Source organism: Mastigoproctus giganteus, chromosome 2, assembly GCF_048544385.1.
Source record: "Mastigoproctus giganteus isolate SK-2022 chromosome 2, ASM4854438v1, whole genome shotgun sequence".
In the NCBI taxonomy this organism is placed as follows: Eukaryota; Metazoa; Arthropoda; class Arachnida; order Uropygi; family Thelyphonidae; genus Mastigoproctus; species Mastigoproctus giganteus.
In genome coordinates, this window is record NC_143576.1 from 156,403,262 (window position 1) to 156,430,911 (window position 27,650).

General features: G+C 37.1%; 1 protein-coding gene across 1 annotated transcript in view; it reads right to left on the reverse strand.

Annotated features, from left to right (window-relative positions):
* The window catches only part of LOC150089683 (glycerol-3-phosphate acyltransferase 1, mitochondrial-like), a 226,456-nt gene that overhangs the window by 94,236 nt on the left and 104,570 nt on the right, over positions 1-27,650 (reverse strand). Inside the window, exons 9-11 of the mRNA XM_090368730.1 lie at positions 24,578-24,714; positions 15,806-15,902; positions 4,541-4,670 (exon numbers count right to left, since the gene is read on the reverse strand). Of these exons, the coding sequence (XP_090224856.1) occupies positions 4,541-4,670; positions 15,806-15,902; positions 24,578-24,714 (364 nt within the window). The remainder of the gene's footprint in view (positions 1-4,540; positions 4,671-15,805; positions 15,903-24,577; positions 24,715-27,650) is intronic.

The window sequence follows — 27,650 nt, forward strand, 5'->3', positions numbered from 1 at the left end:
AGAAAACTCAAGTTTTTTGGTCATATAGTAAGAAGGGAAAACTTTCTGTTGAAGAATATAATGGAAGGAAAAACCAAGGGGAAGAGGTGCAGAGGAAGACCTGCAACTAGATGGAAGGATGGGATCAGTGAACTTCTGGGCGTGACACTTTGCGATGCTGCTCGTATAGCACGCAATCAATGCAGTTGGAGGAATTTGTTGGTGGCCACAACAGCTCCTCAGGGAACTATGTGACTGGATGAAGAAGAAGTGGAAAATATTCTTCCAATTTTCACATATCATTTAATTTTTTAATTGGTAAGTTGTTGTTGTTGTTATTTTGGTTTTTAGGAGCATTAGCAACTAAGGCCATATTGCTCCGGGATATGCGGTGGTCATTCCCTGAATGACCTTTCCGCATCCTCCGTATTTGGTGGTGACGGGCTCGAACCCCGGTCTAATCAAGAAGCGTGTGCTACGCACTGCTGCTCCTTCCCACCTGGCTACGGAGGCGCCTTAATTGGTAAGGTAAGGTAAAGTAAGGCAATAAAGTGTAAATTTGTGCTTAATATATCTTTACTTTTATAGCCTGTGGATAATATTCCTCCTATTTTTGCTTATTAGAATCGCTGTTTAATAGAATTAAAATTCAATTCACAAATGTGATCACAATTACTGGCTCTTACTACACATCATACAGTAAACATACTTTACTATGCTGAGTCCATCGTAACGTAATTTGATCATACAGAGAATCAATCGGAAAGCAGGAGTCCACTGTATTTTTAACTATTTTAGTGAAACTTCACATAATTGGGGCAAAATGCACTATCCCAATGTGTCCCAAATAACTGGAATCCACTATTATAAATATTATAATTATGTAGTATGGCATATTATAAATATGTAGTATGGCATATTATAAATGTGTAGTATGGGATATTATAAATATGTAGCATGGGATATTATAAATATGTAGTATGGCATATTATAAATATGTAGACAAAATCATTATCAAAACAGCAAGCTAATTTATTAACATGAAGCCAATTATTTAAATGATTAGTTGTCTGTTATATTATACATTAGCAATTCAAAAGTAAATAAGAGCAAACAACAAATGATAGCCACTGAAAAATCTTGTGAACACATCCTATGAATTATTTTGTTTCTTTTAATTTTTTTTCTCCTTGTTATTTTATTTTTTAATGGAATTTTACAAGAGAAATCATCTACAAAATCACTTCTGTAACTTCATGGTGCCAAATTTCCTGGTTCCAATTTTAATCAACAGCCAAAAGGTTAAAAGAATAAATAAGATAAAATAATTCAGTTAATAAAAATAAGTTAACCACATAAAAAAAATTATCACAGAGCAGGCAGGTGCACTACTGATGCATTCTCCCTTTATCCATGCTGAATTTTTAACTTCATATTTGGTTAAATTTATTATCCATAAACTAGACGAATCTAAAACCCAGCAATCTTCAGATCCTGAGGTTAGTAGATTTCACACAATAAAACTGTAACATGATAAAATTTACTAATGAAGCAGTGAAATGTTATTATACACTTAGCGCTGGTTATTTATTTCTGTTTTCCATGTTGGCTAGTACAGGCCCGGCTGTCAGTATCAGTATCATAATGGCCACATAGTGCAAGGAAGCCTACGGCTTATGCTACACCAGCCAAAAAAAATAAAAAATAATAAGAATAAAAACAAATTAATAATAATAAGAAGAAAATAAAAATAATAATAAGAAGAAAATAAAAATAATAATAATAATAAGAAGAAGAATCTTTGACTATACTTTTAGCATTGGCTTGGTGTGCATGTGTGTGGGAGGGAGCTGAAACATCAATTCAGGAAAAAATCCACAATAAAAGTGAATTCCTCTGTTCCAGTCATGCTATTCTCCAACATGTACTGGTAAAAACACCAAATTTATATAAAAACTATTTCTCCATTCACCCACTTTCAAGTACAAAAATCATTTATCTTCATTACTAGAAACAAAATTCAAATTCATTATATCACAAGAATTTGTTTTTAGTATAGCTATATTGAGTATATTTTCTTTTCATTTTAAAGGGCATCAAAATACTGAAAAATTGATAATGCTAATTTTTTTGTGAAATATTTCAAGGAATAAGAGTTCTAGAGAAAACCAGTGGGGAAAACACTGCTGTAGAGTTCCATCGGTCAGCATTTTCTATAGTTTTGATAGAACACAGTCCACTTCTAGAAAAGTATAGGATGTTCCAAAATACTCTCAAATCTCTTAAATTTGATTTTGATGGTAATCAAAAATCAACAATAAAATCTGCAATAATCAAAAATCACCTTTAAAACCATCAAATTTCAAATTTGATGATGGTTTTAAAGGTGAAATTTGGTTTGTTTTAATTTATTTTGATGTTAATGGCATAGCTCTGAAGGCCAGTGTACATAAGACAAAGAATTTATGTATGCCAAATTAAAGAAAATGTTGCTGTATCAAGGACTGAAATCCTAAAAAAAAAAAAATATATATATATATATATATATAGAATCAAGTACATTAAAAAAAAAGACAGATTAAACAGAGTGGTATAACTGATTCTCTTTAAAAAGTAAAATGATCAGGTACAATCATCATTAGTTAAAACTTAACTGAGCATAAGTGACTAAGTCAGGTGTTGAAAAGTAGTAAAAGACATTATTGATAAACATAGGTGATGAACTCATTTGCTGAACAGTTAAGACTTTTGAAAAAAATCAAAATAAAGAGGGCTCAATGGCCTTTAATAAAAAGGAGTGAGTCAGGTGACTGGGCCAATAGTCTGGCAAGAATGATTGCATATCATATATAGATATACCCATGTCCAAGGCAAATATGACAGATGATAGGTCTTTATTTGGCATACAGGATTTAAAAACTGTGCTCACTCAAATACTTCACTGATTTAGCCTGCCTCATTTCCTTTGATTCCAATATGAGTACAAATTCAACAAAAACCAAGAACAGAATCCACCATTCAACTATGATTTCAGAAGAGAGCACACCATTTTTCAAACCTGGATTAGTATTATAATATGTACCTATCACAACCTGTAAGACACTCACAGAGTTACAGGTGCCTCTGTAGCCAGGTGGGCTGAAGCGGCAGTGAGTAGCACACGCTTCTTGATTAGACCGGGGTTCAAGCCCGTGACCACCAAATACGGAGTATGCGGAAAGGTCAGGGAATGACCACAGCATATCCTCGGAGCAATATGGCCTTAGTTGCTAATGCTCCTAAAAACCAAATAACAACAACAACTCACAGAGTTACAGTATAAGATACACCTAGGATACTAATGATTTTAATACGATTCATCAGAAGTTCTATCACAAATCTCTGCAGTATAAATGCTTCACTCCAGAGAGATCTGAGGGGATATAGTACTGCTTGAAAAAGCTGCTGCAAATTCTTTAAGAACTGTGGATTTTGATCCATCAGTACAGATCAGCAGGTAGTCAGGTATGTTCAATGTGCAACATGCAGTTGCTGACAGACTGCTGGTGGAGTATTTCCCTGAAAGTGCATCAAGATCTGCCATCAAGCTAAGTAATGCTGAAAGGTTTGTTAGCCCTAGGGCAAACATTATAATGATTTCTCCAACAGGATTCAAAATTCACCCCATGTAGGATGATCTGACCAAGATTTCGGTTAGACTGCATATTGTAATTCCAGCAGTATACAGCAAAGTATTAGAGATGGCTCTTAAGTGTCAATGCTGTGATGATGGACCTGGTCAAGATATCAAAAGGTGCTTTATCGGGCCAAAGTGTATACTTGGGAACCACAGTTCAATTCAGCTTAAAGCAATAACCTACTGCCTTAATCTCTGGCTAGCTCAACCCCTTTGAATTCCCAAGAATGTTCACTCACTTCTTATGTCCTTTTGATGTGGATGGAGGCATTTGCACTATTTTACTAAGAACCATTATGTAAGCCAAATAGATCACCATATTTCAAACAATTCTTTGGTTTCATATGTATTTAAAAAGATAAAGAGCTTTATTGTTTTAATGGCTCAGTCTTAGTACCTTATTATTAAGTATTGCAGCAACTGAAAATTATATAAAAAAATGACATTCTCCATAGTAAGCTGCTCTATGTGATTATGATTCATCAAGTCAGCTCTGTTCAATATGTTAATTAGATAGAAATCAAAATGTACCTTTATTTTTATAAAGTAATTTAAACAGTTAAATAACTGTTAAAATATGGGGATGACGGGAAGTTATTTAACTTCCTCTCACCCCCATCTGACCCAAAGAAGAGTTCCACAGAGGACTTGAAATTCCACAGAGCACTTTGTAGCCTACAAAATTTTAGTAAATTAAGAGTACTGGGTCACAGCACTTTACCAACTAGTATGATTCAATAAAACAAAAACTTTTGTCAACATGGGCAGGTGTTTTATTTAAAGATACAATATTATAATTCGGTACATGAGTTTTTTTTTTTTTTTCCAGTTCTTACATACACAGTTAAAACTAGAAAATATGGGAAGGCTCAAAATTTAACTTACTTTCTATGAATGAATCAACAACAACCGACAGGAGTCCAGTTTTGGGACACCCTGGCTTTCCACTACGAGATCGGCTGCCTTCAATAAAGATTTCTAAATTATGTCCTTCCCGTAAGCTTTCAGTCATATACTGCAAAAAAATTAATATCAAATATATTCAGTAACAAGGTAAAGCACATATAACTATAATGTTAATTTCAAAAATTTTTAATGATGCGAAATTATGAATTTTCATTAATTGTGTTTTATATAATCAAGTTTCTAGTGAGGTAATTAAAACTTAGGTAATAATTATTCAGAGGCCATTTCTGATGGGTATGGCAGGAAAAGGAAATGACAATAATTATACATTAACTAGCTCTTTTATGAAAATGAAAAGATCCTGCCATAAACACTTTTTTATTTTTTATTTTTTTTATGAAAACCCCAAACACGAAAGGTATTAGAACCTATAGTACTTAGTACAGTGGATGGGTTGGAGGTTGAGAAGACGAAAGAAGATATCTGCTGACATTAGACTTGAACTTCTGTAAACTAATTTTCAGGAAATACATATGAAGGAAGGTTGTTCCAGAAAATGGCAGTTGAATGAACAAACAAGGAAGATGAAAAGTTGGTTCCGTGAGTTTGAAGTTGGACAGTAAATGGATGTTGGCTGGTGGTAGCACATGTTCGGACTGTTCTGAAAGAGAGCAGGAATTACAGAAGCCAATTCAAAAGAACAGTGCCCGTGGAAGTATCTGTAGAAAATGCATGCAGCAGAAACAGTACGAGTGGAGAGAGTTTGTTAGAGATAAGTCATTAATTAACCTAACTGTCCTCTTCTGAATGGAATCTAGAAGCCTGAGAGAGATTTTGGGGGCACCACCCCAGATGTGGGAACAATATTCCATGGTAGGGCGCATTTGTGATTTGTACAAAGTGAACAACTGTTTGGACGAAAAGTAACGCCGAGAGCAAAAGAGAAAACCAAGTTTTTTAGATGCAGAGGAAGCAAAAAACAGCAAAGAGTTCTTTACCTATGAAACCTCTAAAAGGAAAGGGATGAATCAGATTGATCCACTGGATATTGATGGTTCAACTGTTGATGATCCTGCTCAGGTGGCAAACAAACTAAATGAGTATTTTGCATCTACATTCACACGTGAGGAGTTATTCAGGGAGGGGAATGCCAGAGGTGAATTAAACTCTGGCAGTAAGCTAGATGATTTTGTAATAACTGAGAGTAAAGTGGAGGAGAAATTTTTGAAGATAAACACAAGAAAGGCACCTGGGGTGGATGGAATCTATCCAGTTATATTAAAGGAGGCAGAAAAGGAAGTAAACAAACCCTTACCTTAGCCATAATTATGAGAGCTTCCTTGGACTCAGGGGAGGTACCCATAGACTGGGTACCTCCCCTGAGTCCAAATGTCACAAAGGAGGATTAAAGGGCGACACAAGTAATTATAGACTGTTAGTTTAACTTCTGTTCTTCCGGTATTCGGAAGAGAATACCAGAAAATTAATGGAGGCACTGATTAAAGAAGCACTGCAGGATCATCTAGACAAGACTTCAGTTATAGCATGGTTTTGTTAAGGGGAAGTCTTGCCTGACCAATTTGATTGGATACTGTGATGTGGTCACAAAGGAACTGGATGCAGGGAATAACTTTGATATCATATATTTGGATCTTAGGCCTCCGTAGCCGAGTGGTTATGAGCAGGAGTGCAGTAGCACACGCTCTTTGTGTAAACCGGGGTTCAAGCCCCTGACTGTTGAATACGGTCGATCTGCCAACCCGCACTGGACCAGCGTGGCAGATTATGGTCCATTTACCCCAGCATGAATTGTTGAGGAGGCTTCCATCCTGCAGTGGGTTGATAATGGCTGCACTTGACCTTTTTTTTTTTTTTTTTTTTAATTTGGATCTTAGAAAGGCTTTTGATACTGTTGCACATGGAAGACTGCTGCACAAATTGGAGGCAAATTGCTGCTATGAATAAAGGGATGGTTGAGTGGGAGAAGACAAAGAGTAGTAATCAATGGACTAATGTTATTAGTGGAGTCGCTCAGAGTTCAGTGTTGGGTCCATTGTTGTTTTCTGTATTTATAAATGATATTGATGATGGTATATCAGGTTTAATGTCCACGTTTGCAGACAATACAAAGGTTGGCAGGGTTGTTAAGGACACTAATGACAGAACACTGCTGCAACAGGATCTAGAAAAGTTGAGCAGATGGGTTGAGAGGTGGAAAGTGAAGTCTAACATTGACAAATGTAAAGTACTACATATGGGAAGCAGTAACCCCAGAGTAATGTATCAACTCTGTGGTACTACACTGATAGTGGTAGAGAATGAAAAGGACCTGGGGGTAATTGTGCAGGCAGATATGAAGTTTTCTGAGTAGTGCATATGGTCTTCAAGAGTAGCTCATGGTGTCTTGTCAATGATATACAGGAATACTGTATACAGGTCTGGTGGCCTCATTTTAAGAAGCATGTAGAGCTGTTGGAATGAGTACAGAGAAGGGTAACAAGATTCGTGAATGGAACGAAGGGTTGCTCTTACAAAGAAAGGCTTAAGTTTTGTAGATTACAGTGTCTGGAGACTAGACACCTGCGAGGTGATATGATTGAGGTGTATAAAGCCTTGAATGGTTTGAGCTTGCTTAATGTTGATGGGATTCTTCCTTTTGCTCAGAATAATCACGAGAAGGCATAAATTCAAATTGAGGAAAGGCAGTTGTAGGATAGATGTGTGGATTTGCCTTTAGCCAGCGGGTAGTTGATTGGTGGAACAGACTTCTATCTTTTGTTGTGGATGTTGATAGCCTAAATAAATTGAAGGCTGAGCTGGACAGGTATTTGGAACGAATGGAGGGGTGAAATGGGGGCAAGTTTTTTTTTGGCTAATGCTGCATAAGCTTGTTTTCTTGCATCGTATACCTCTACTAATGCTAATGCTAAAAGTTGAAGCTGATTGACCAGGGCAAGGCGCCTCAAAATGGAAAGTGGAATGCAATGTGCTATCATCGACAAAACTATGGATAGGATTTCAATGGAAGAAGGTCATTAATATACAAGAGAAAACAGTGGGGGACACCAGCATTAGTGGAGAAGTTAGAAGACAGAGCGATCTACCATCGCCCTCAGTGAACGATCAGAGAGAAAATGGGATAACCATAAGATGGAAGCTTGTTTAGAAGACCTTTATGCCAAACACGATCAAAAGCCTTTAAGATGTCAAGAGCAACAACTGCTTGTGTTTCACCAAACTTTTCCACTGAATTTGTCCATAAATGAGTAACATAAGCCAAAATATCTGCAGTGGATCGACACTGACAGAATCCATACTGGCAGTCGTTGATCAGACAGAAAGTTTCTAGGTAGTTTAAGAGTTGGCGGTTAATTGATTTCTCCATTACTTTAGAAAGAGTAGCAGTAACTGCAATGGGATGATAATTGGATGGGAGAGATTTGTCACCCTTTTTAGGAACTGGCTGGATATGAGCAAATTTCCAAGCAGATGGAAAAACACCTTTGGAATAAAAAACTGAAAAAAAAAGGCAGCAAAGAACAGGAATAAGGTCAGGAGCACCGGTTTTGAGAACAAGTGGAAAAATACCACCAGGACCTGGAACTTTCTTAGCATCGAGATTCATCAAAATCCTTCTGACATCCACTCTCTGGCAGAGTAGAGGTAGCTAGATTATACTCTAGCTGATCTGGAAGCCTCCTAAAGAGTTGCCAATACATTCGGTCCGGTGTACTAACTAGCGGCCAGCCTGCTAACTCCATTTTAGGGCTGTACCCTCGAAATGTAAGGAAGACTGGATCTCGCCATGATGTCCATCATAACCTCAAAAGTCATCAGTCATACTGCACGATGGAAGAAATGGGGAAGGGTTGGCCGGAACTTAGCTCTGGAGACTAAACATGGGTTCCACCACTTCAAGCCTCCAATAAACAAAGTGGTGGTATTGCACTAGTTGATGATAGTCATCTACCACCTAGCATTGCCTGGTAACACAGAGGGTCGGCATTCCTCCATGTGGTTTGGGCGCCACACCTTGACCCCTGCTTATGTTGGTTCACACCTGGGTATGAACCAACATAAGCAGGGGTCAAGGATCACCCAACAGTGTGCTTGTGCATGGGGGTTATACCCAGGATTACTAATAGTCCCACCATTGTGAAGGTGCAGGCAGAGGATTTGGCTGTAACAGACCATCCAGACTTTGCCGAAATTGGGTCCACTTGACTTGAGTGTCACCCGAATAACTGATTTTTGACTGATATTCACTAATTATTCATTACCACATTATGCAAAATAAGGCTGGAAAATTTCTAATGTTATTTTACTTTTTTGAATTTGCAAAGGAACTGACTGTGAGAGACTTACTTTGATTTTTTTTTAAAAACAATTCCAAACAAACAATTAATGTACAACAATTCAATACAATAATATAGATAAGTTGCTTGTTTTATGGAGTGTTGTAAACTAGGGCACTTTCACAAGAACCCTAAATTTCGCAAAATTGATTTCCCCTAATACATGACACAGGTGAGTGCATTTTTATGAAATTCATCCATACTACTGGAAATGTTTTCCTTCCCCTTTTGATGAATTTGACTCTAACATGAAAGTTATTGGAATTTCAAAAAATTAGTGCTTAATTAATATTACCGTATTTCTTCAATTCTAAGATGCCATCGATTGTAAGACGCACCTTAATTTCAGAAAAAAGCTTTGATTCTAAGAAAAAATAAATAAATAAAATAAAACACTAAAATAAATCTAACAAATATTTTTATTATAATAGAATTCAATTTACTAGCAACAATAGTATCGGTATTTATCAGTAGGTCTGTTATTCATAACTTCCTTCTGAATCTTCTGAGCCATTGATATCTGCATCTGAATCTACTTCAGAGTCTACTTCACATCCAGGGTCAGATTCTTCTGAGCCATCATTATCTTCATTATTCCATAATATATCATCTTCTGAGCCATCAAGAGCATTGGTGATGCAACATTTTTTTAAAAGAGTGCTTTACTATTCTTTCTGGGATCAGCTTCCAAGCTGTTGATATCCATTCTGCCTATTTTGATGCCAGCGCTTTCTTAATTTTTCCAGAAAGTGTCAGTAGAAGGTTGTCGGTCAACAGCCAGGATTCATATTCCTTTTTCAAGTAATCCTTAAATGGTTTGTTGACTCAACGTTAGTCATGCCACCAGGAATCACAACCAAGTCACCACGTTTTTGGACGATTTTATTTTTGACACGTTCGGACAAATGTCCATGAAATGCATCAAGTATTAGCATGCTAGGTGGGTTACGAAGACTTCCAGGACGTCTATTCCACACAACATTTAGCTAGTCTTTCATAAGCTCTGCCGACATCCATCCATTTTTTTGTGCATGCACAATAACATCTTTGGGGAAAATTTCATTCTTCAGTATGGTTTTTCTATTTAAAATTAAATATGGCGGCAACTTTCGACCATCAGCGGTGATGCCTAGCATCACAGTGATACGCAGATTTTCGTAGCCCGTGCTTATAATCTTGATTTCTTTAGCACATTTAGCGTTGACTGTGTAATTTCGAGGCATATCGAAGAAGATTGGAGTTTCATCAGCATTTCCAATTTGACTAAACTCATATAGTTTCTTTTTTTCCTTAATTTCATCACATGTCGCTGAAAGTTAATCAGCTTCTGTTGAAAGTCTGCAGGAATTTTTTGACAGATAGATGTTCGGCGCCTTAACGATAATCCACCACAACACGAGTCTGTCGCACCAGCCGCGACTGCCTTTAAAAATTATTTTCTCTATTCCAAGGGACTTGGCAATTTCTCCGGCTTTCAATTGCATGGCTTGTCGAGTGATGGGTAATCCTTTTGCATGTGTCTCTGTTACAAAACGTATCACAGCTTCATCAACTTGTGGAAAGCTTTCTTTCTTAGGCCCCACCCTGTAAAGCACTTGGTAGTTGCTTTGCACGAAAATATGGAATTGCAATCATTTCTCCAATGATGAACATTTACTTCACTAATGTCAAAATGTTGACCCGCAGCTCTATTTCCATGTTCTTTTGCATACACAATAACTTTTCGTTTCAATGCGGCTTCATAGTGCAATATTTTTGACATTTTAATGTGCAATAAGGGATCAAAATTACCCAAATACAGTAACTCCATTTACGTACTTTCGAAGATACAAACAAAACTTCCTAGTTTTCTCTGAGTGAACTCCACTATAATGAAATAACAGTGGCTTCACATTTCAAAAGCACGTGAAATCACCCACAGCACTTTATTCTCCAATGGAATTGGAGAATGCGATAACGGTCACACTTGGAAGCAGGGTTTCCATGTAAAAACAAAATGTGTGGTGCTGTGCAATGCACAGGAAAATTCAAAAAAAAAAAAAAAAAAAAAACTGTGATTGTAAGATGCAACCTGTTTTTAGAGAAGTTTATAGGGGAAATAAAAGTGAGTCTTAGAATCAGAGAAATACAGTAATTTTTGCACTAGATAATATTAATTGCAGCAATTCATTGGTGGGTTTTCACTGATGTAATGGGCTATACAACTCAGTAATGGTCACGCATGTTATTGCAAGTTTGATGTTGCCTCTGTCACAATCAGTTCCTTTGCAAATTCAAAAAGTAAAATAACATTAGAGAATTTTCCTGCCTTATTTTGCATAATGTGGTAATGAATAAATAGAGAATATCAGTCAAAAATTGCAGTGAGCCACCAGTGGATCATTCCACCTGATGAATTGACACTGATGCAACAGAGAGAATGATCTTCCAGTTTCCACATATCTTTTCTGCGCTGCAAAACATGATTTGTTTCTTACTGCAATATAACAAATTATTTGAAAGTAAAAGTACATCACTGTTACAGAAGTTCCATGTTGCTTTTTGCATTGTAATTAGCTATTCAAGGTCACTTAAATTGCATGTGTATGCTATACACACGAAAGATGTTTTGTGTAAAAATCTTTGAGAACACCTACTAAATTTCGAACAGCTAGAACTGAAATCATAAACATTGTAATTTATGTTCACGCCTGCTACTTACTCTACCGAATCAATGTTTGGAAGATGTTAGAGGTTTTTTCCACAACAAGCTGGTTTATGCCATCTCTGAGCATATCCAAGATCACTTCCCATGATCTTTTGTTCCCACGATCCTTTGCTTCAAATGCTTAACTTTACTTTAAATTTTGCAAGATATCCATTTCTCTGTTTACAAAAAGGTTTCTGCCATGGGTGGCAATGGTTAGCCTAAAGCCACTTAAGTGGTATCCCCCAAATCATAAACGTTTTTCTGCAACCAGCTGGTTTATGCCAGCTCTGAGCACATTCAAGATCACCTCCTATGATCCTTTGCGTAATCACCTCTTCCAACTCCGTTTTCTTTGTTATGAAGCAGAAATTACGTCAAATGACATCATTTCCACGTTGCAAAATCGTGACAAACTGATTTTACTACAGGCCAAATTTTAGTAGGTGCCACCAAAGATGTTTACAAATCAAAAATTTATTTCTATCAAATACAGTTTATATATAATTAGCAGAGAATATTACTGCATCTTTAGATTATATTCATGTGTCAATTAAAAAATTGTTTATAAATCAGAAGTGTAATGACAACTTTCAGTAGTAAGATATCAATTGTGAGAAGGAATGCTAAGTTTTTTCTTGTATTATCAACAAATATAATTCATGGAGAAAGTGCAGGAAGGAAATATTTCAGTCACATTAACATGAATGAAATGGTAGTCTTGAAATATCAAAAAATGTTCCACAGTCATTCACTTTTCTGATTCTTAAACAAGAGTGGGGGGAAGAATATATGTGATCCCCACAAGGTTGTCTGGGTAACATAATCACTATTTTTGGTTTACAGTGAATATGTAACACACAAGCTTGCAGAGATAAAAGATATATTTCCCCATTCTCTGTATTAAAAATCAACATAGTGAATGAACCAGGAAATCATCATTGCTTCCCTTTTCACATTACCCACAACTTTCAGATACAGAGAATGTATCCTCCTATGCCTGTTTAAAAATCAGAAAAGTGATAATTGGGCAGTGCACAAAGGCAAACAACGATAATTTCTTGCTTTATTCACTTTTTAAACAAGGGCATAGTGGAATATATCTACTATCCCTACAAAGTTGTCTCGGTAACATATTCACTATATTTGGAGCATTTACGGTACTTTTAGCCAGATAATGGAAAAGAATTTGCAAATATGATTATTAGCATTAGTAGAGGCATATAATGCAAGAAAGCAAGCTTATGCAGCATCAGGCAAAAAAAACCCCTTTCACTTCACCCCTCCGTTCGTTCGAAATACCTGTCCAGCTGAGCCTTAAATTTATTTAGGCTATCAACTTCCACAACAAGGGATGGAAGTCTATTCCACCAACCAACTACCCGCTGGCTAAAGGCAAATTTCCGCACACCTATCCTACATCTGTCTTTCCTCAATTTGAATTTATGTCCTCTCAGGTGATTATTCTGAGCAAGAGGCAGTATCCCATCAGCATTGAGCATGCTCAAACCATTCAAGGCTTTCTACACCTCTATCAGATCACCTCGCCGGTGCCTAGTCTCCAGACACTGTAATTTGCAAAACTTAAGCCTTTCTTCATAAGAACAACCCTTCGTTCCATTCACTAACCTTGTTGCCCTTCTCTGTACTCGTTCCAGCAGCTCTACATCCTTCTTGAAATGAGGCCTCCAGACCTGTATACAGTACTCAAGGTGCAGCTTGACCATTGCCTTATACAAGGGAATAATCACCTCCCTATCCCTGCTAGAAAAATTCCTGTATATCATTGATAAGACACCATGAGCTACTCTTGCAGCCCATTTCCACTGCTCAGAGAACTTCATATCTGCCTGCACAATTATCCCCAGGTCCTTTTCATTCTCTACCACTCTCAGTGTAGTGCCACAGAGTTGATACGTTGCTCTGGGGTTGCTGTTTCCCATATGTAGTACTTTACATTTGTCGATGTTAAACTTCATTTGCCACCTCTCAGCCCATCTGCTCAACCTTTCCAGATCCTGTTGAGGCAGCATAGCATCAGTAGCGTCCTTAACAAGCCTGCCAACCTTTGTATCGTCTGCAAACTTGGACATTAAGCTTGATATACAATCATCAATGTTATTTATAAATACAGAAAACAACAATGGACCCAACACTGAACCCTGAGGGACTCCACTAATAACATTAGTCCATGATGAGCAGTGTCCATTAATTACCACTCTCTGTCTTCTGCCACTCAACCATCCCTTTATCCATAGCAATAATTTGCCACCAATGCCACACTGCTCCAATTTGTGCAGCAGTCTTCCATGTGCAACAGTATCAAAAGCCTTTCTAAGATCCAAATATATAATATCAAAGTTATTCCCTGCATCCAATTCTTTTGTGACTACATCATAGTATCCAATCAAATTGGTCAGGCAAGACCTTCCCTTAACAAAAACCATGCTGTGTCTGAGCTATAACTGAATTCTTGTCAAGATGATCCTGCAGTGCTTCTTTAACCAGTGCTTCCATTAATTTTCCAGGAACAGAAGTTAAACTCACAGGTCTACAATTACTTGTGTCAGCCTTTGATCCTCCTTTGTGAATTGGGGTTACATTTGCACATCTCCAGTCTGTGGGTACCTCCCCTGAGTCCAAGGAAGCTCTCATAATTATGGCTAACCGATTGCTTACTTCCTTTGCTGCCTCCTTTAATATAACTGGATAGATTCCATCCACCCCAGTTGCCTTTCTTGTATTTATCTTTGACAATTTCCCCTCCACTTTACTCTTTATTACAAGATAATCTAGCTAGATTATCAGTGTTTATCAATGCGAAATGTTAAATTCTAGGATTTACTGTATCAGAGCTGTAAAAGTCTGAAATAAAGTGATATTTCAGGATATACTGTACTCCAATCGGATAGTATAAAGTGTTTTCGGGTCAAATGGCACCAGGGGTTCCCCCCATCTCCGTTTAGTATATGTGATCATGTGATATGGTACACTGTAAAGGGCCACAGGTTTAAAAGTGTATGGACATTGTGATGTGCAATGTTTTGTACCATTGTTTATCTGGCCTTTTAGCCATTGGGCTCCTAATGGGACCCACTGTTGCCCACACTTGACCCCGTGGAGGCAGACCAGGTAAACCCAGTAATTCATATTTACTCTGGCAGGTCCTACCACCTAGTTTCCTGAGTTTTCAGTGGCTAGGCTCTAAAAAAAAAGTTATTATAATTTACACTGAAAGAGTTTGGTTTTTGGTTTTGGTTTTATTGCCGCATTAGCTACTAAGGCTATAATGCACCAAGACCAACGCTGAAAGGGGGTAGGCCAAATGGTAATAGGGTTGTTGCCCAGCTGACTAAAGTTTTTGAGTGTAGGTTTGGAATAATTTTGATGCAGTTGCAAAGTTAGAGAGAGGGTGGGGAGACTGAAGAGTGGAGGAAGACAAAGGTGGGGTCAATATAGAAGGCAACCCCAGATGGTCAGTGAGGTATGCCCATGCCCCACCAGAGGGAAGAAAATGGGGTGGCGAGGAGAAAACAAACCTCTCCCTCCCAGGAAGTAGGAAGAAAGTACCATGCAAGAGTACACTGGTATGGGGAAGTCAATGGCCTTGGCAGCATGCTGCAGCAATAGTCATGTCCGGTGTGTTTGTCTCCGAGGTCGCAGCCGCTGGTGTCAGGTTCAGGAGATGTGTAGAGTCAAGTCTGACTTGATGATCACTGGTGTCTTCAGCCGCAGAGGGATCTTGAGACAGGTGAGCAGTGGACTGCGTCGATTCTGTGTGCTGTACTGGTCCTCCAGTCAAATAATGGAAAAGATTTGGACTTTTACCAATCCACTTTGATAACACTGAATTTCAAAAACGTTTAGTAACACATAAAAACAAGACATGCAGGTTTTGTAATAAAAAATTGCACTTTTTTTCCCTGTGCTTTTTGCATAAACTATAACTTGTCTGCAAGGGCAAAGAGTGTGATGAAGCAGTTTTTCTTCAGACATAAGATAGGCAAAAAGAATGCTTCATAGTAGCAGGTATCCCCACCAGTGGGTTGCTCTGGTCAACAAACAGTCACTCAAAAATCCACTGGTGGGCTATTTTATATATGTGCCAATTTATATTATGACTAAAATAACATATTATAGATATTATAAAATTTATTTCATTAACTTAACCGAAAGTTTATATTTATAAAAAACATGAATTACCGAATGGAGTACTGCCCTGTAAATCAAATCTCTTTCTCCTTCTTTTAAGTCAAGTCTCCTTTTGATAAAGAATGCTCCAAGTCCTCTCAACAAAGTCCTATTGAAACAGGAAGGCTGATGTTTTCATTTTAAAATTCAGAATAAAATAATACTAAACAATAAAAAAAATGGGGAAGGGGAGAGAGAGAGAGAGAGAGAGAGAGAGAGAGAGAGAGAGAGAGAGAGAGAGCAAGAGAGATATGCAACACGGTATTCTGTACTTAAGCTTCTATTTTGGTATTACCTACTAAAGCTCAAAAGTGAAGAATTTATGTATTTGTATAAAAAAATATTTACATCTGCAGAATGTAGGAGCATGGTAGAACACAAACTGGAAAAAAATAGGGGGTGGGGTGGAGCAAAATAATTCATACATTCTGTTTGATGTGAACAGGCTTTTTTTTTTTTTTTGTAATTACCTGATAATTCCCTTGTATATTGCACATCCCACATATATAATACACCTGGTCGTCGACTTACGACCTATGCGACTTACGACTGGCCGCACTTATGACCACAAAAAAAAAATAATAATAATAAATTAATTAATCGATGACGGGAGGCCTGAAGACAGCACCAGGCACGTACACCCAGTCACTCTCTCTCACATACACCCAGTCGCTTTCAAGTATCTGTTGCGTGTGGTGTATTAATTAAAATTCTACTGAAATACGCATAAAATGTTTAGTAAAAGGAAAATGACTTCATCTACATATACGCCAGCTAAAAAGTCAAGGAAAGCTATTGATTTAGAGTGTAAAATGAAAATTATCCAGCAGTATGAAGGCGGAAAGAAAGTGAATACGATAGCATGTGACTTGAAGTTATCACATTCCACGGTATTGACGATACTTAAGGACAAAGAAAGAATTCGGGAAGCTGTGAAAGGTTCTGCACTTATTAAGTCTACAATTTTAACCAAACAACGACAGGAACCCATCCATGAAATGGAGAAATTGTTGTTTATGTGGATGGAAGATTTAATACAAAAAAATACACCCATGAGCCTTCACACAGTGCAAGCAAAGGCTAGAAGTTTGTTTCAGTTTAAAATCACGCGCCGGAGACGATTACACAGAAGATTTTCAGGCTAGTACTGGGTGGTTTAAGCGTTTTTAAAAAAAAAGATTTTCTTTGCATAATGTCTCTATAAATAAACATTTCCTACCTCAACCCAAGAACATGGCCCTGACGATGCACAACCCAGCACAAGCAAAGATTGAAAATTGATTTTGTAAATTTCATTTGTATTAATTTTTACATTAATTTTAGATTGTATTTTTGTGTTTACAGTACATTATGTACAATATAATTATAGATTGTAGTTTTGTTTTTTTATAAACAGTATGAATAATAAACCAATTAAAATGTAGAGAACGTTTGAATTTAACCTCATAGAGAGAGAGAGATAGCCTAGGCGTAGAAACGAAGGTATATTCAGTATCGCTAAGTAAAAGATAAAAACATTACTGTATTTAAAATGAAAAATAAAAGATTATAAAAATAAATCATAAAGATGATAAAAAGATTAGAAAGGTTAAAAAATACTGTTAATAAATATATGGCTGACATATGACCAGATCGACTTACGACCTGTCAGTCAGAACGGAAGTCGGTCGTAAGTCGACGACCAACTGTACAATAAACATTTTCTCCTTCTACATAATTGTGTGCTAACACAGTTACTCCAGCATCTCTGAGGACTTAGGCATCCATATGCTGACAAAATGTCAGTTTGTTGCATGTATACATGTGTATATGAGAAGCAAATATTCTGCACATGCAGTGCTTGTCAAACCATGTATTATGTCCTTGGTTTGCAGAATAAGTGGGTGCTTTGCTTTTCCAAGCACCTATGGCTAAGAGAGCAGATGAACACAACACAACCTAACACTACACTGCAAAACTACACTTACACAATCTGGCCTTTACAATGAACTGTATGCATTGCAGAGATACTATGAAGAATTGGGGAAGACACTTGGTGCTGCCAGACAATTAGCACTATGTTAATAATTGGCCACAAATTATGAGTTGTCAGTTGTGCAGAGGAATGTGGAAACGGAGCTGCAGAAAAAAAAATTGTGGCCACCAAGGATAGATAATCTGGGAGTGGCTGAAATAAGAGGATAAACTCAGTATGGCAATAAAAAACAAGCATAACCTTTGTCAACCAACACCAAAATAGATGGAGCTTGAGAAAGAACTGAATAGCTGGTAACAGAGTAGAGGAACTGCAAATCTGTGTCAACGAAAACAATCATTTTGGAGGCAAAATAAGGTCAGCAGCAAAGGGACTTGATTATTTTGGTGCCACAACAAGTTGGTGTTACAGATTTATGAAGCAAAATGGCTATGAGAACATCAGCAAGGATAGCCCAGAAAATACCAGGACAATATGAAAACCAAATACTGGAATTCCACAATTTATAAATAATGCTAGGAAGCACAAACTATGAGTCTGGGGAAATTGGTAATATGGATGAAGGACATTGAATGAATGAATTTAATATATCCTCAAATAGAAGTGTGGATGTTAAAGGTACAAAATAAATAAATGTAAAGACATCAAGACCACAAAAAGACACACTATACTGCTGTCTTGGCTTGTGCTGATGGAATGAAACTTCCACCTCTCCATATTCAGGTGAAAAACTCTACAAAAGTAAAAAGTTTCCACCAGGTATTTTTGTCCATGTTCATCCTAAGGGGTGAAGTGAAGATGGAGTTAAACTATGGCTATAAAAAGTGTGGTCACAGCATTCTGGTGGACTTCAAGAAACCAGCCCCACTGATATGGGACCAATTTCATGCACATAAAACAGAGGCCAATAAAGTGGAGGGTGGAAAAGTTAAAAACACAACTTGCTGTAATTCCAAGTGGACTTACTGGCCGACTAGAACCACTGGATGTTTCTATTAACAAGCCTTTTAAAGCTTTCATGAAAGAAGAATGAACTAAATGGATGAAGTCACCATAACAACTTAACACCTACTGATGTTAAGAGACCAACAAATTCAAGTTTACCAATGGCTAAAAATGTCTTGGGATGCAGTAAAGACAGAGACAGTTGTGAAGACACTTAAGAAGTATGGCATCAGTAATCCACACAGTTTGATGGGAATGACAGTTCACTATCAGACAGCAGCAGTGACCATGAGGATGACAGCAGTGGTGATGAATTTTCAGGTTTGAAGATGAATAAAAACTTGCTTTTTTTTTTTTTTTATTGCTCTATTTTCTTATTGTTCTTTAAAGATGCATTACAATAATATTTTTGCATATGAATTTCGAGATGATTAAAATATTTTGGGTTCACCTTAGTATGTATGATATTATAAAATGTGTATAATAAAATGCTTTTGTTTAAATATAATTAGAAGTAATGTTGCCGCACTATGGCCATAGTTGCCGATGCACCTAATAAATCCCCGAACAAACAACCAGAAATAATGTGATATGTGCAATAAAATATATCAGTTCCTCAAATGTTTTTTTTTTATTTTTATAAATAATCTTTGGAAATACAGTATATGACTTTCATAAAAGAAAAATTCTTGCCTGTTTGTACAACAAAATCCCCAATGCTTGGTGCAACTTCAATAATCAAATTCCTTTGTAACCTTCATTAATTCAATACAGAGAAATGCACTATTACTTGTTCATCAAACTCCCCTTAGTCAGCTAATACCTGCAAATTCCTGGAGTATTAGCATTTTAGCATTTTCAGCATTAGTAGAGGCATATGATGCAAGAAAGCTTATGCAGCATCAGCCAAAAAAAAAAAAAAAAAAAAAAAAAAAAAAACCGCACCCATTTCACCCCTCCATTCGTTCCAAATACCTGTCCAGCTCAGCCTTAAATTTATTTAGGCTATCAACTTCCACAACAAAGGATAGAAGTCTGTTCCATCAACCAACTACCAGCTGGCTAAAGGCAAACTTCTGCACATCTATCCTACATCTGGCTTTCCTCAATTTGAATTTATGCCCTCTCAAGTGATTATTCTGAGCAAGAGGAAGAATCCCATCCCATTGAGCAGGCTCAAACCATTCAAAGCTTTATACACCTCAATCAGATCACCTCGCAGGTGCCTAGTCTCCAGACACTGTAATTTGCAAAATTTAAGCCTTTCTTCGTAAGAGCAACCCATTGTTCCATTCACTAATCTTGTTGCCCTTCTCTGTACTCGTTCCAACGGCTCTACATCCTTCCTAAAATGAGGCCTCCAGACCTGTATACAGTACTCAAGGTGTGGCCTGACCATTGCCTTATACAAGGGGATAATCAACTCCTTATCTCTGCTAAAAAAATTCCTATATATCATTGACACTATGAGCTACTCTTGCAGACCATCTGCACTGCTCAGAAAACTTCATATCTGCCTGCACAATTACCCCCAGGTCCTTTTTGTTCTCTACCACTGTCAGTATAGTATCACAGAGTTGATACGTCACTCTGGAGTTACTGCTTCCCATATGTAGTACTTTACATTTGTCAATGTTAAACTTCATTTGCCACCTCTCAGCCCATCTACTCAACTTTTCTAGATCCTGTTGCAGCAGCGTACTGTCATTAGTGTCGTTAACAACCCTGCCAACCTTTGTATCGTCTGCAAACGTGGACATTAAGCTTGATATACCATCATCAATATCATTTATAAATACAGAAAACAACAATAGACCCAACACTGAACATTGAGGAACTCCACTAATAACATTAGTCCACAATGAGCAGTGTCCATTGATTACCACTCTGTCTTCTCCCACTCAACCATCCCTTTATCCATAGCAGCAATTCGCCTCCAATGCCACACTGCTGCAATTTGTTCAGTTCAGCAATCTTCCATGTGCAACAGTATCAAAAGCCTTTCTAAGATCCAAATATATGATATCAAAGTTATTCCCTGCATCCAGTTCCTTTGTGACCACATCATAGTATCCAATCAAATTGGTCAGGCAAGACTTTCCCTTAACAAAACCATGCTGTGTCCAAGCTATAACTGAAGTCTTGTGTAGATGAGATTCTGCAGTGCTTCTTTAACCAGTGCCTCCATTAATTTTCCTGAAACAGAAGTTAAATTAACAGGTCTATAATTACTTGTGTTGCCCTTTGTCCTCCTTTGTGAATTGGGGTCACATTTGCACACCTCCAGTTCATGGGTACCTCCTCTGAGTCCAAAGAAGCTAATGGTTTAAGGGTATAACTGCTGTAAAAATTCATTCTTGTTTATAATGTCCTCCACATCATAAATTATAATTTTATTCTTTATGTAGTGTGGCTTCTCAACAACCAAACCATGCCCAATTCCCTGTTGTTTGTTTGATGTTTGGTTTTTTGGAACATTAGCAACTAAGGCCATATTGCTCGGGAATATGCGGTGGTCATTCCTTGACCTTTCCACATCCTCCGTATTTGGTGGTGACGGGCTCAAACCCCGGTCTAATCAAGAAGCGTGTGCTATGCACTGCTGCTCCTTCCCACCTGGCTACGGAGGCACCCCAATTCTCTGACCTTAGGTGACGCACTTTACTGTCATCAGAGTCATTTCTTAATGAAAACAATGATTTTTAATTTGTGTGATATTCTTGATCTTAATCCCAGTCAACTAAGTCCTTAACCCCTTTGTGGCAGCAGTTTCCACTTCCAAACTGGTAGTTAAAAACCAGCCATATACCTTGTACAGCTAATCATCTCCCCTCACTAAAAATCACATTTAAAAGTCCTATCATACAATTCTGTCTTTTGAAAACACCTCCACACATATGCAACATACACACACACGATTTTTATAACTAATATTGGTCTGCAACTGCAGCAACAAAAATGTAGTTCCCACAACTTATCTTGACTGCGCCCCCACTTATATTTTCATTTAAGACAGGGTCCTTTACCTGTGACACGATTGTATGCAGCTTCCTGCCTGGGAGCTGCACACAACGTGTCTGGTAATTCCTTAATACGCGAGCTAAACGCTCAGATAAACCCGGATAGTAGGGAATGTATGCGGTGGCTATTGGCGTATACAGTATTAAATGCCCGGAATGTGGGGAGTGTTATGTGGGAGAAACAAAACGGCGTCTCAAAGATCGTCTGGGGGAGCACACAAATGCGATAAGAAATGCAGACTATGGTAAATCCGCCGTAGCTGAACATTTCTGGGAGAAGCAACATCAAATCTCCCCAGATGAAGCGGTCATCACTGATCGGGCGCATAGATTGTGGGACCGCAAGTGGCTCGAGAGCTTGCGAATTAGTTCTACTGAGAAAAATATAAATAGAGATAGGGGCACACGCATTCATCCCCTCTTTGAGGTGGTAATCCTTGGAGGGGATGAACGTTTTTGCCTGAAATGCTCCCGAGCCACTTCCGGTTCTGACGGGAACAGTACACGTTCACGTGAGACGCACCGTGAACCTGCTGGTATTTAATGATGCACCGCAGAATAGAAATTACACTGTTGAGAAAGAAGGCAGAAGCCTTTGAAAGCTTCAGTTAGTATTTTAGCGCTTTTAACCTAGTATATTTTATTGCATTTTAAATTCGGTATTTTGTTATCCTGTATATCACAGTTGTCTTATTTTAAAATTACTATCAGTAATATGGTATTTTGTTTGTAAATAAATTTATTGTAAATATTAAATATTTTAAAAATTTGGGTTTTTCATCTTTCGTTTTATTCCATGGTTTGGTGAGAAACACTAAAAATCATAGTATTGTTTAACTCTAACACATTTAAAATACGAGGGGGGGGGTTCAAAAAAATTTGGATTCACTCAAATAGTTATGATAGAAGGTTGAAACAAACACCATGTATTACACTTTTTCAACATAGTCACCATACAAAATCACACATTTTTTCCACCTCTTAATGCACTTCCACAGGCCAGTTTTGTAGAACACTGACTGTCCTTCAAACTATGATTCAGCAGCAGAAATCACCTCATCATCAGCAGCAAAGTATTTTCCACAAAGAACTTCATTGCGGGAAGAAGAAATTCGAGGTCAAGGTCAGGGGAATAAGCAGGATGTGGCAATATCTGAAATCCACATTCGTGGGCACACCTCACTGCAGCTCGCAAGGAATGCAGAGGGGCATTATTGTGATGCAGGTGCACACCTTTTGACAGCTTTCCCATCTTTTTTTTTTATACCAGCATGTAGTTTTAGGAGGAGGTTGGAATAATACTTTGCCATCACAGTATACAGTCCTTTTGAAGGTAGTCAGTTAGTATTACACTATGCTGATCCCAAAATAACTGACAGCATTACCTTTCAGCACTTGGTTGTACCCTTGACTTTTTGGAGAGGTGACTGTATGCTTCTATTGCTTTGACATTTGTTTAGTTTTGAGATCACAGTGATGGATCCAAGTTTCATTCGTGGTGACTAGCCACGAAAAAACTGCTCTTTCTTTTCTTGGCATATTGACAACATGTCATGTGCACATTGTGCCCTTTTCTTCTTCTGGTAAGGGATCAGAAGTCTGGGAACCCATCTATCAGACACTATTTATATGCAATTGTTGATGGATGATGTTGTTCTTCACAAACCCTACCCTAGTTTGGAGCTTTGCAGATAGTTCTTTGATGCTAATATGGTGATCTTTGAGTATTAATGCCTCAATTTTTGCAACACTCTTGTTACAGCAGTTGCTTGGCATCCTGGGATTTCTTCATCATGCACTGAGGTTCATTTGAACTATTTATACCAATGTTCAACAACATTGTAACATGGGCAGTCTTCTCCATAAACAGCGATCATTTCTTCATGGATTGTTTTGGGTGTTTTCTCCAGCAGTCCTTTTGAAGGTAGTCAGAAAGATGAACCGAATCACTGATTTGTATTCCACTTTATCCATTGTGGCACTTCACTTCATTTAGCACTGCAAAGAAAATAAGAAAATAATAATAAAAAAATAATTGTCAGATTGACACCAAAATTTGTGTGGTTGCTGTACAGATTTCAAGGGTTTCATTGATGAAAAATTGATTTCGGAGACGAAAAATTTCATCTTTCTATCACAACTACTTCCAATTGAATACAAATCTTTTTTGACCCCCCAATATGTAGTAATTTGAAGGCATTTAAAAATAACCAAATGAGAATATAAATTTAGCTATTGTTATTTGCAATAATGATTGCATTTTCCTGTGACAGCAAAATTTCAAAAATTTCAAGCAAAAGAAGTCCAAATATGAACAAACAATACTTGTGGAAAAAACACAAGAAGTTTGAAATTTGTGCTGCTATATTTTATAATGGCAGAACTGCAAATGTGACATACCATTATTTCAAAAACAGTAAAATAAGTTGTTTTTAAAGAAAAAAAAAAAGATGTCACTTCACATTTAAATTTAACCTCCAATGCCACTAAGCCAAATTAAGTTCCCATTTTCTGCATGTTAAACTTTCTTTATTGTTAAATTATTTTTAACTGACATAAAATAAACTGATATAGACACAAAACAAGCAGGTGGCACTATCTGCCAGGTCCTTGATTGGTTCAGATAATCAATCCCACTGTATTCATATTAAATACTTTCAAATACAAATCTAACGACTGTAAAGATAAATATAAATGGTGCTTTCTTTTTAGTTTGTATTAAATATTGAAAGTACTTGTTATTTACATAATAAAACTATATTATACAGGTGGTGCACTTAAAAACAAAGTAATTTAAAATTATCATTAAATTTGACCAATGTATGAAATGTATTCAGTACATACCCAAAAAATGGAATAAGTAAGTTATCCCCAGCTGCAACAAGTGGGGCTCGCAAATCATTCATACACAAAACAAATGTTACTATGATGTAGTCTAGGTGACTGCGGTGCAGAGGAAGATATATCACAGGATTATCATTCTAAGGGAAAAAAATATTGAAATTTATAATAAATTTCTTAAAAAATAATAATGCAAATTACTTAATATCCATAGAGATGTGCAACAATTTAAAGTTAATGGAACCATACTAAGTATCTTCCTTGGAAGAATATTTAGGACTGCTACACAGTCAGTACTTGATTAATATCACAGTGTTTCTGAAAAGCACAATGTTAAACAAAATGAACTGAAAGTAAATGATATTTTACAAAAAAACCACAATTATAAATAAATATACTGTTGTGAACCAAATCAGGTGTCTGAATAAATAATTCAAAGTTGAGAGATATCCAGGTAAATTTTCTATGATCACAAGTCCTAACAAGTCAAAATAAAATGTGCCACTCTGAATAATACTGAAAATAATAACAAAAACATTTATGAAATATATTAAAGTTATGTAGGGTAAAAGAATGCATAAAGGTCCAAATTAGCAGTCAGATGACAAATATCAAGCAGTGTGAAACTTGCCTGATATTTCTCATTATATAATGATAATATTAAATAATGAAGCAGTAATATCTAAACAACACTTTTAATTAACATACATAACAATGCTTAAAAAATGATTCTTCAAACTACCTGTGCAAAATCATAATGTATAAGAAATACAAATAGTTTAAAAATATATATTTGTTTTATTAATAATATAGCAGTTATTCACAAAGTTTAGGTTTAAGTTTTATTGGCACATTAGCAAGTAAGGCTAATTCACCAAAACCAGGTCAAGGAAAAGATTTCAGTGACGTAAAAAATGAGGTCACTAAGTCAAATGGTATAATGATAAAAGAATATCAGTGGTATAATGTCTAAGTTTACAGATAATACAAAGGTTGGCAGGGTGGTTAACAGCAGTCATCAGGGTGAGCTATTGCAACAAGTTCTAGGAAAATTGGGTTGATGGGCTGAAAAATGGCAGTCTAAGTTTAACGTTAACATTGACAAATGCAAGGTACTGCACATGGGTAGTGGTAATCCAGAGTAACTTATCAACCATGTGATACTACATTCAGGGTAGTGGAGAATGAAAAAGAACTTGGGTAATTGTGCAGTCTGACATGAAATTCTCTGAGCAGTGCAGACATGCAGCCAGGAGAGCTAATGTTTTGTCAATGACATATAGAAACTTTGCTAGCAGGAATACAGAAGAGATTATCCCTTTGTATAAGGTCATGGTTAGGCCAAAACTTGAGCATTGTATACAGGTCTGGAGGCCTCAACTTTAGGAAGGATGTGGATCTGCTGGAATGGGTGCAGAGAAGGGCAACCAGATTGGTGAAAGGAACAAAAGTGTGCTCTTACCTAGAAAGGCTTCAGTTCTGGAAATTGCAGCGTCGCAAGACCAGGCATCTGCGGGGAGATCTGACTGAGTTGTTTGAAGCCTTGAATGGATTGAGTAAGCTGGATGTTAATGGTATTCTTCCACTTGTTGGGACCACACATGAGGCGGCATAAATTCAAGATGAGGAAGGATGGTTGGGACAGGCTTCCATCTGTTGTTGTGGAAGTGGATCGGTTGAATAAATTCAAGGGAGAACTAGACAAATGTTTGGAGGGAACGGATGGGTGATTTTTTTTTTGGCATACTATACAAGCTTGCTTCCTTGCATTATTTGCCATTACTACTATAAAAGATACATTTTTAAATAAGACTAAAAATAATTAAAGGCTTTAAATAATTAAAAGACTGGATAATTATCTACAGGAGGAGGGAAGTGCATAGATTGTCCATTTCCTTTTCTTTTATTATTTATTAAGTATTTATTTTATTTAATTTTATTATTATTTTGCTGGTTTTTTTTTTTTTTTTTTTTGGGCTGGTGCAGCATAAGCCTTAGGCTTCCTTGCACCATATGGCCATTACTAATACTAATATTAAAAACAGCTGACAGAAAAAATCGGACATTGTCAGAGAAAAATCTGACTGAGTGCATAAGGCTCAGTCAGGTGACTAAAAGCAATAAAATACAAAACACGTTCATGTCTATAATAAGGACATTCGGTTAAAATAGGCCGAATTTTTAAAACATTTTTTTCAATTCTTGCACACAGGAGAGTCATCTGCCCCAGCAGGAACAAGTGTGTAAGATGGCTGTCCGATGTGGAGGCAAGCAAGAAAAACTTCCTCTCTACAGTTCCTATGCATACTAGACATCCGGTGTTGAATTACAGGCTTTATCTGATAAGAGTTTGTTCATGACTTGCCCATGCCAAGATTGTTGCCACTAAAATAATTTAGAGCGTAACATTTGGCTGTAGTCTGTAGGAGACCAACAGACTATGACTGTTCTGAGACTGTGATGATCTGGCTGTGGCATTTGCCAGATCATTACCTCTGATCCCAATATAGCTTGGGATCCAGCAGAACTAGATGCCAAATCTAGATTCATAAAGGTAGTATAATTTCTGCTGAACCCTGGACAGGACTGGATGAGGATTATATCACATCATTGATAAATCCTGTAATGTACTTAATGAATCTGTATATACTATACACCTTTTATAATTATTAGTTTTAATATGGTCCAAGGATAGCTCTATAGCACACAATTCTGTGACATATATTCTGCACTCGTGGGGAATCTTCTTGAATAACACACTGTCTGGGAAGACTGCAGTGGATTCAATGGATAATTCTGATTTCAAGCCATCAGTGAATATAGGCAGGAATCAGAGTAAGCAGATTGATGGGAAGCATAGAGCTGTAAATAGACAGATGGTGAAGTGCTGGCTTTTCCCCCATCACGAATGGAGAAGTCGCATGGTGGAACGTGAGCATGCCGTGGTGGAATGGGGGGGGGGGGTTCCTCGGTGACTGGGCAACATTGTCTACTGTGATATTAAACTGTGTGAGCAGCTCTTCAGCACGAATATCAAAGGGACAGTTGGCAGTCTCATGAGTGTTATACAGATTTT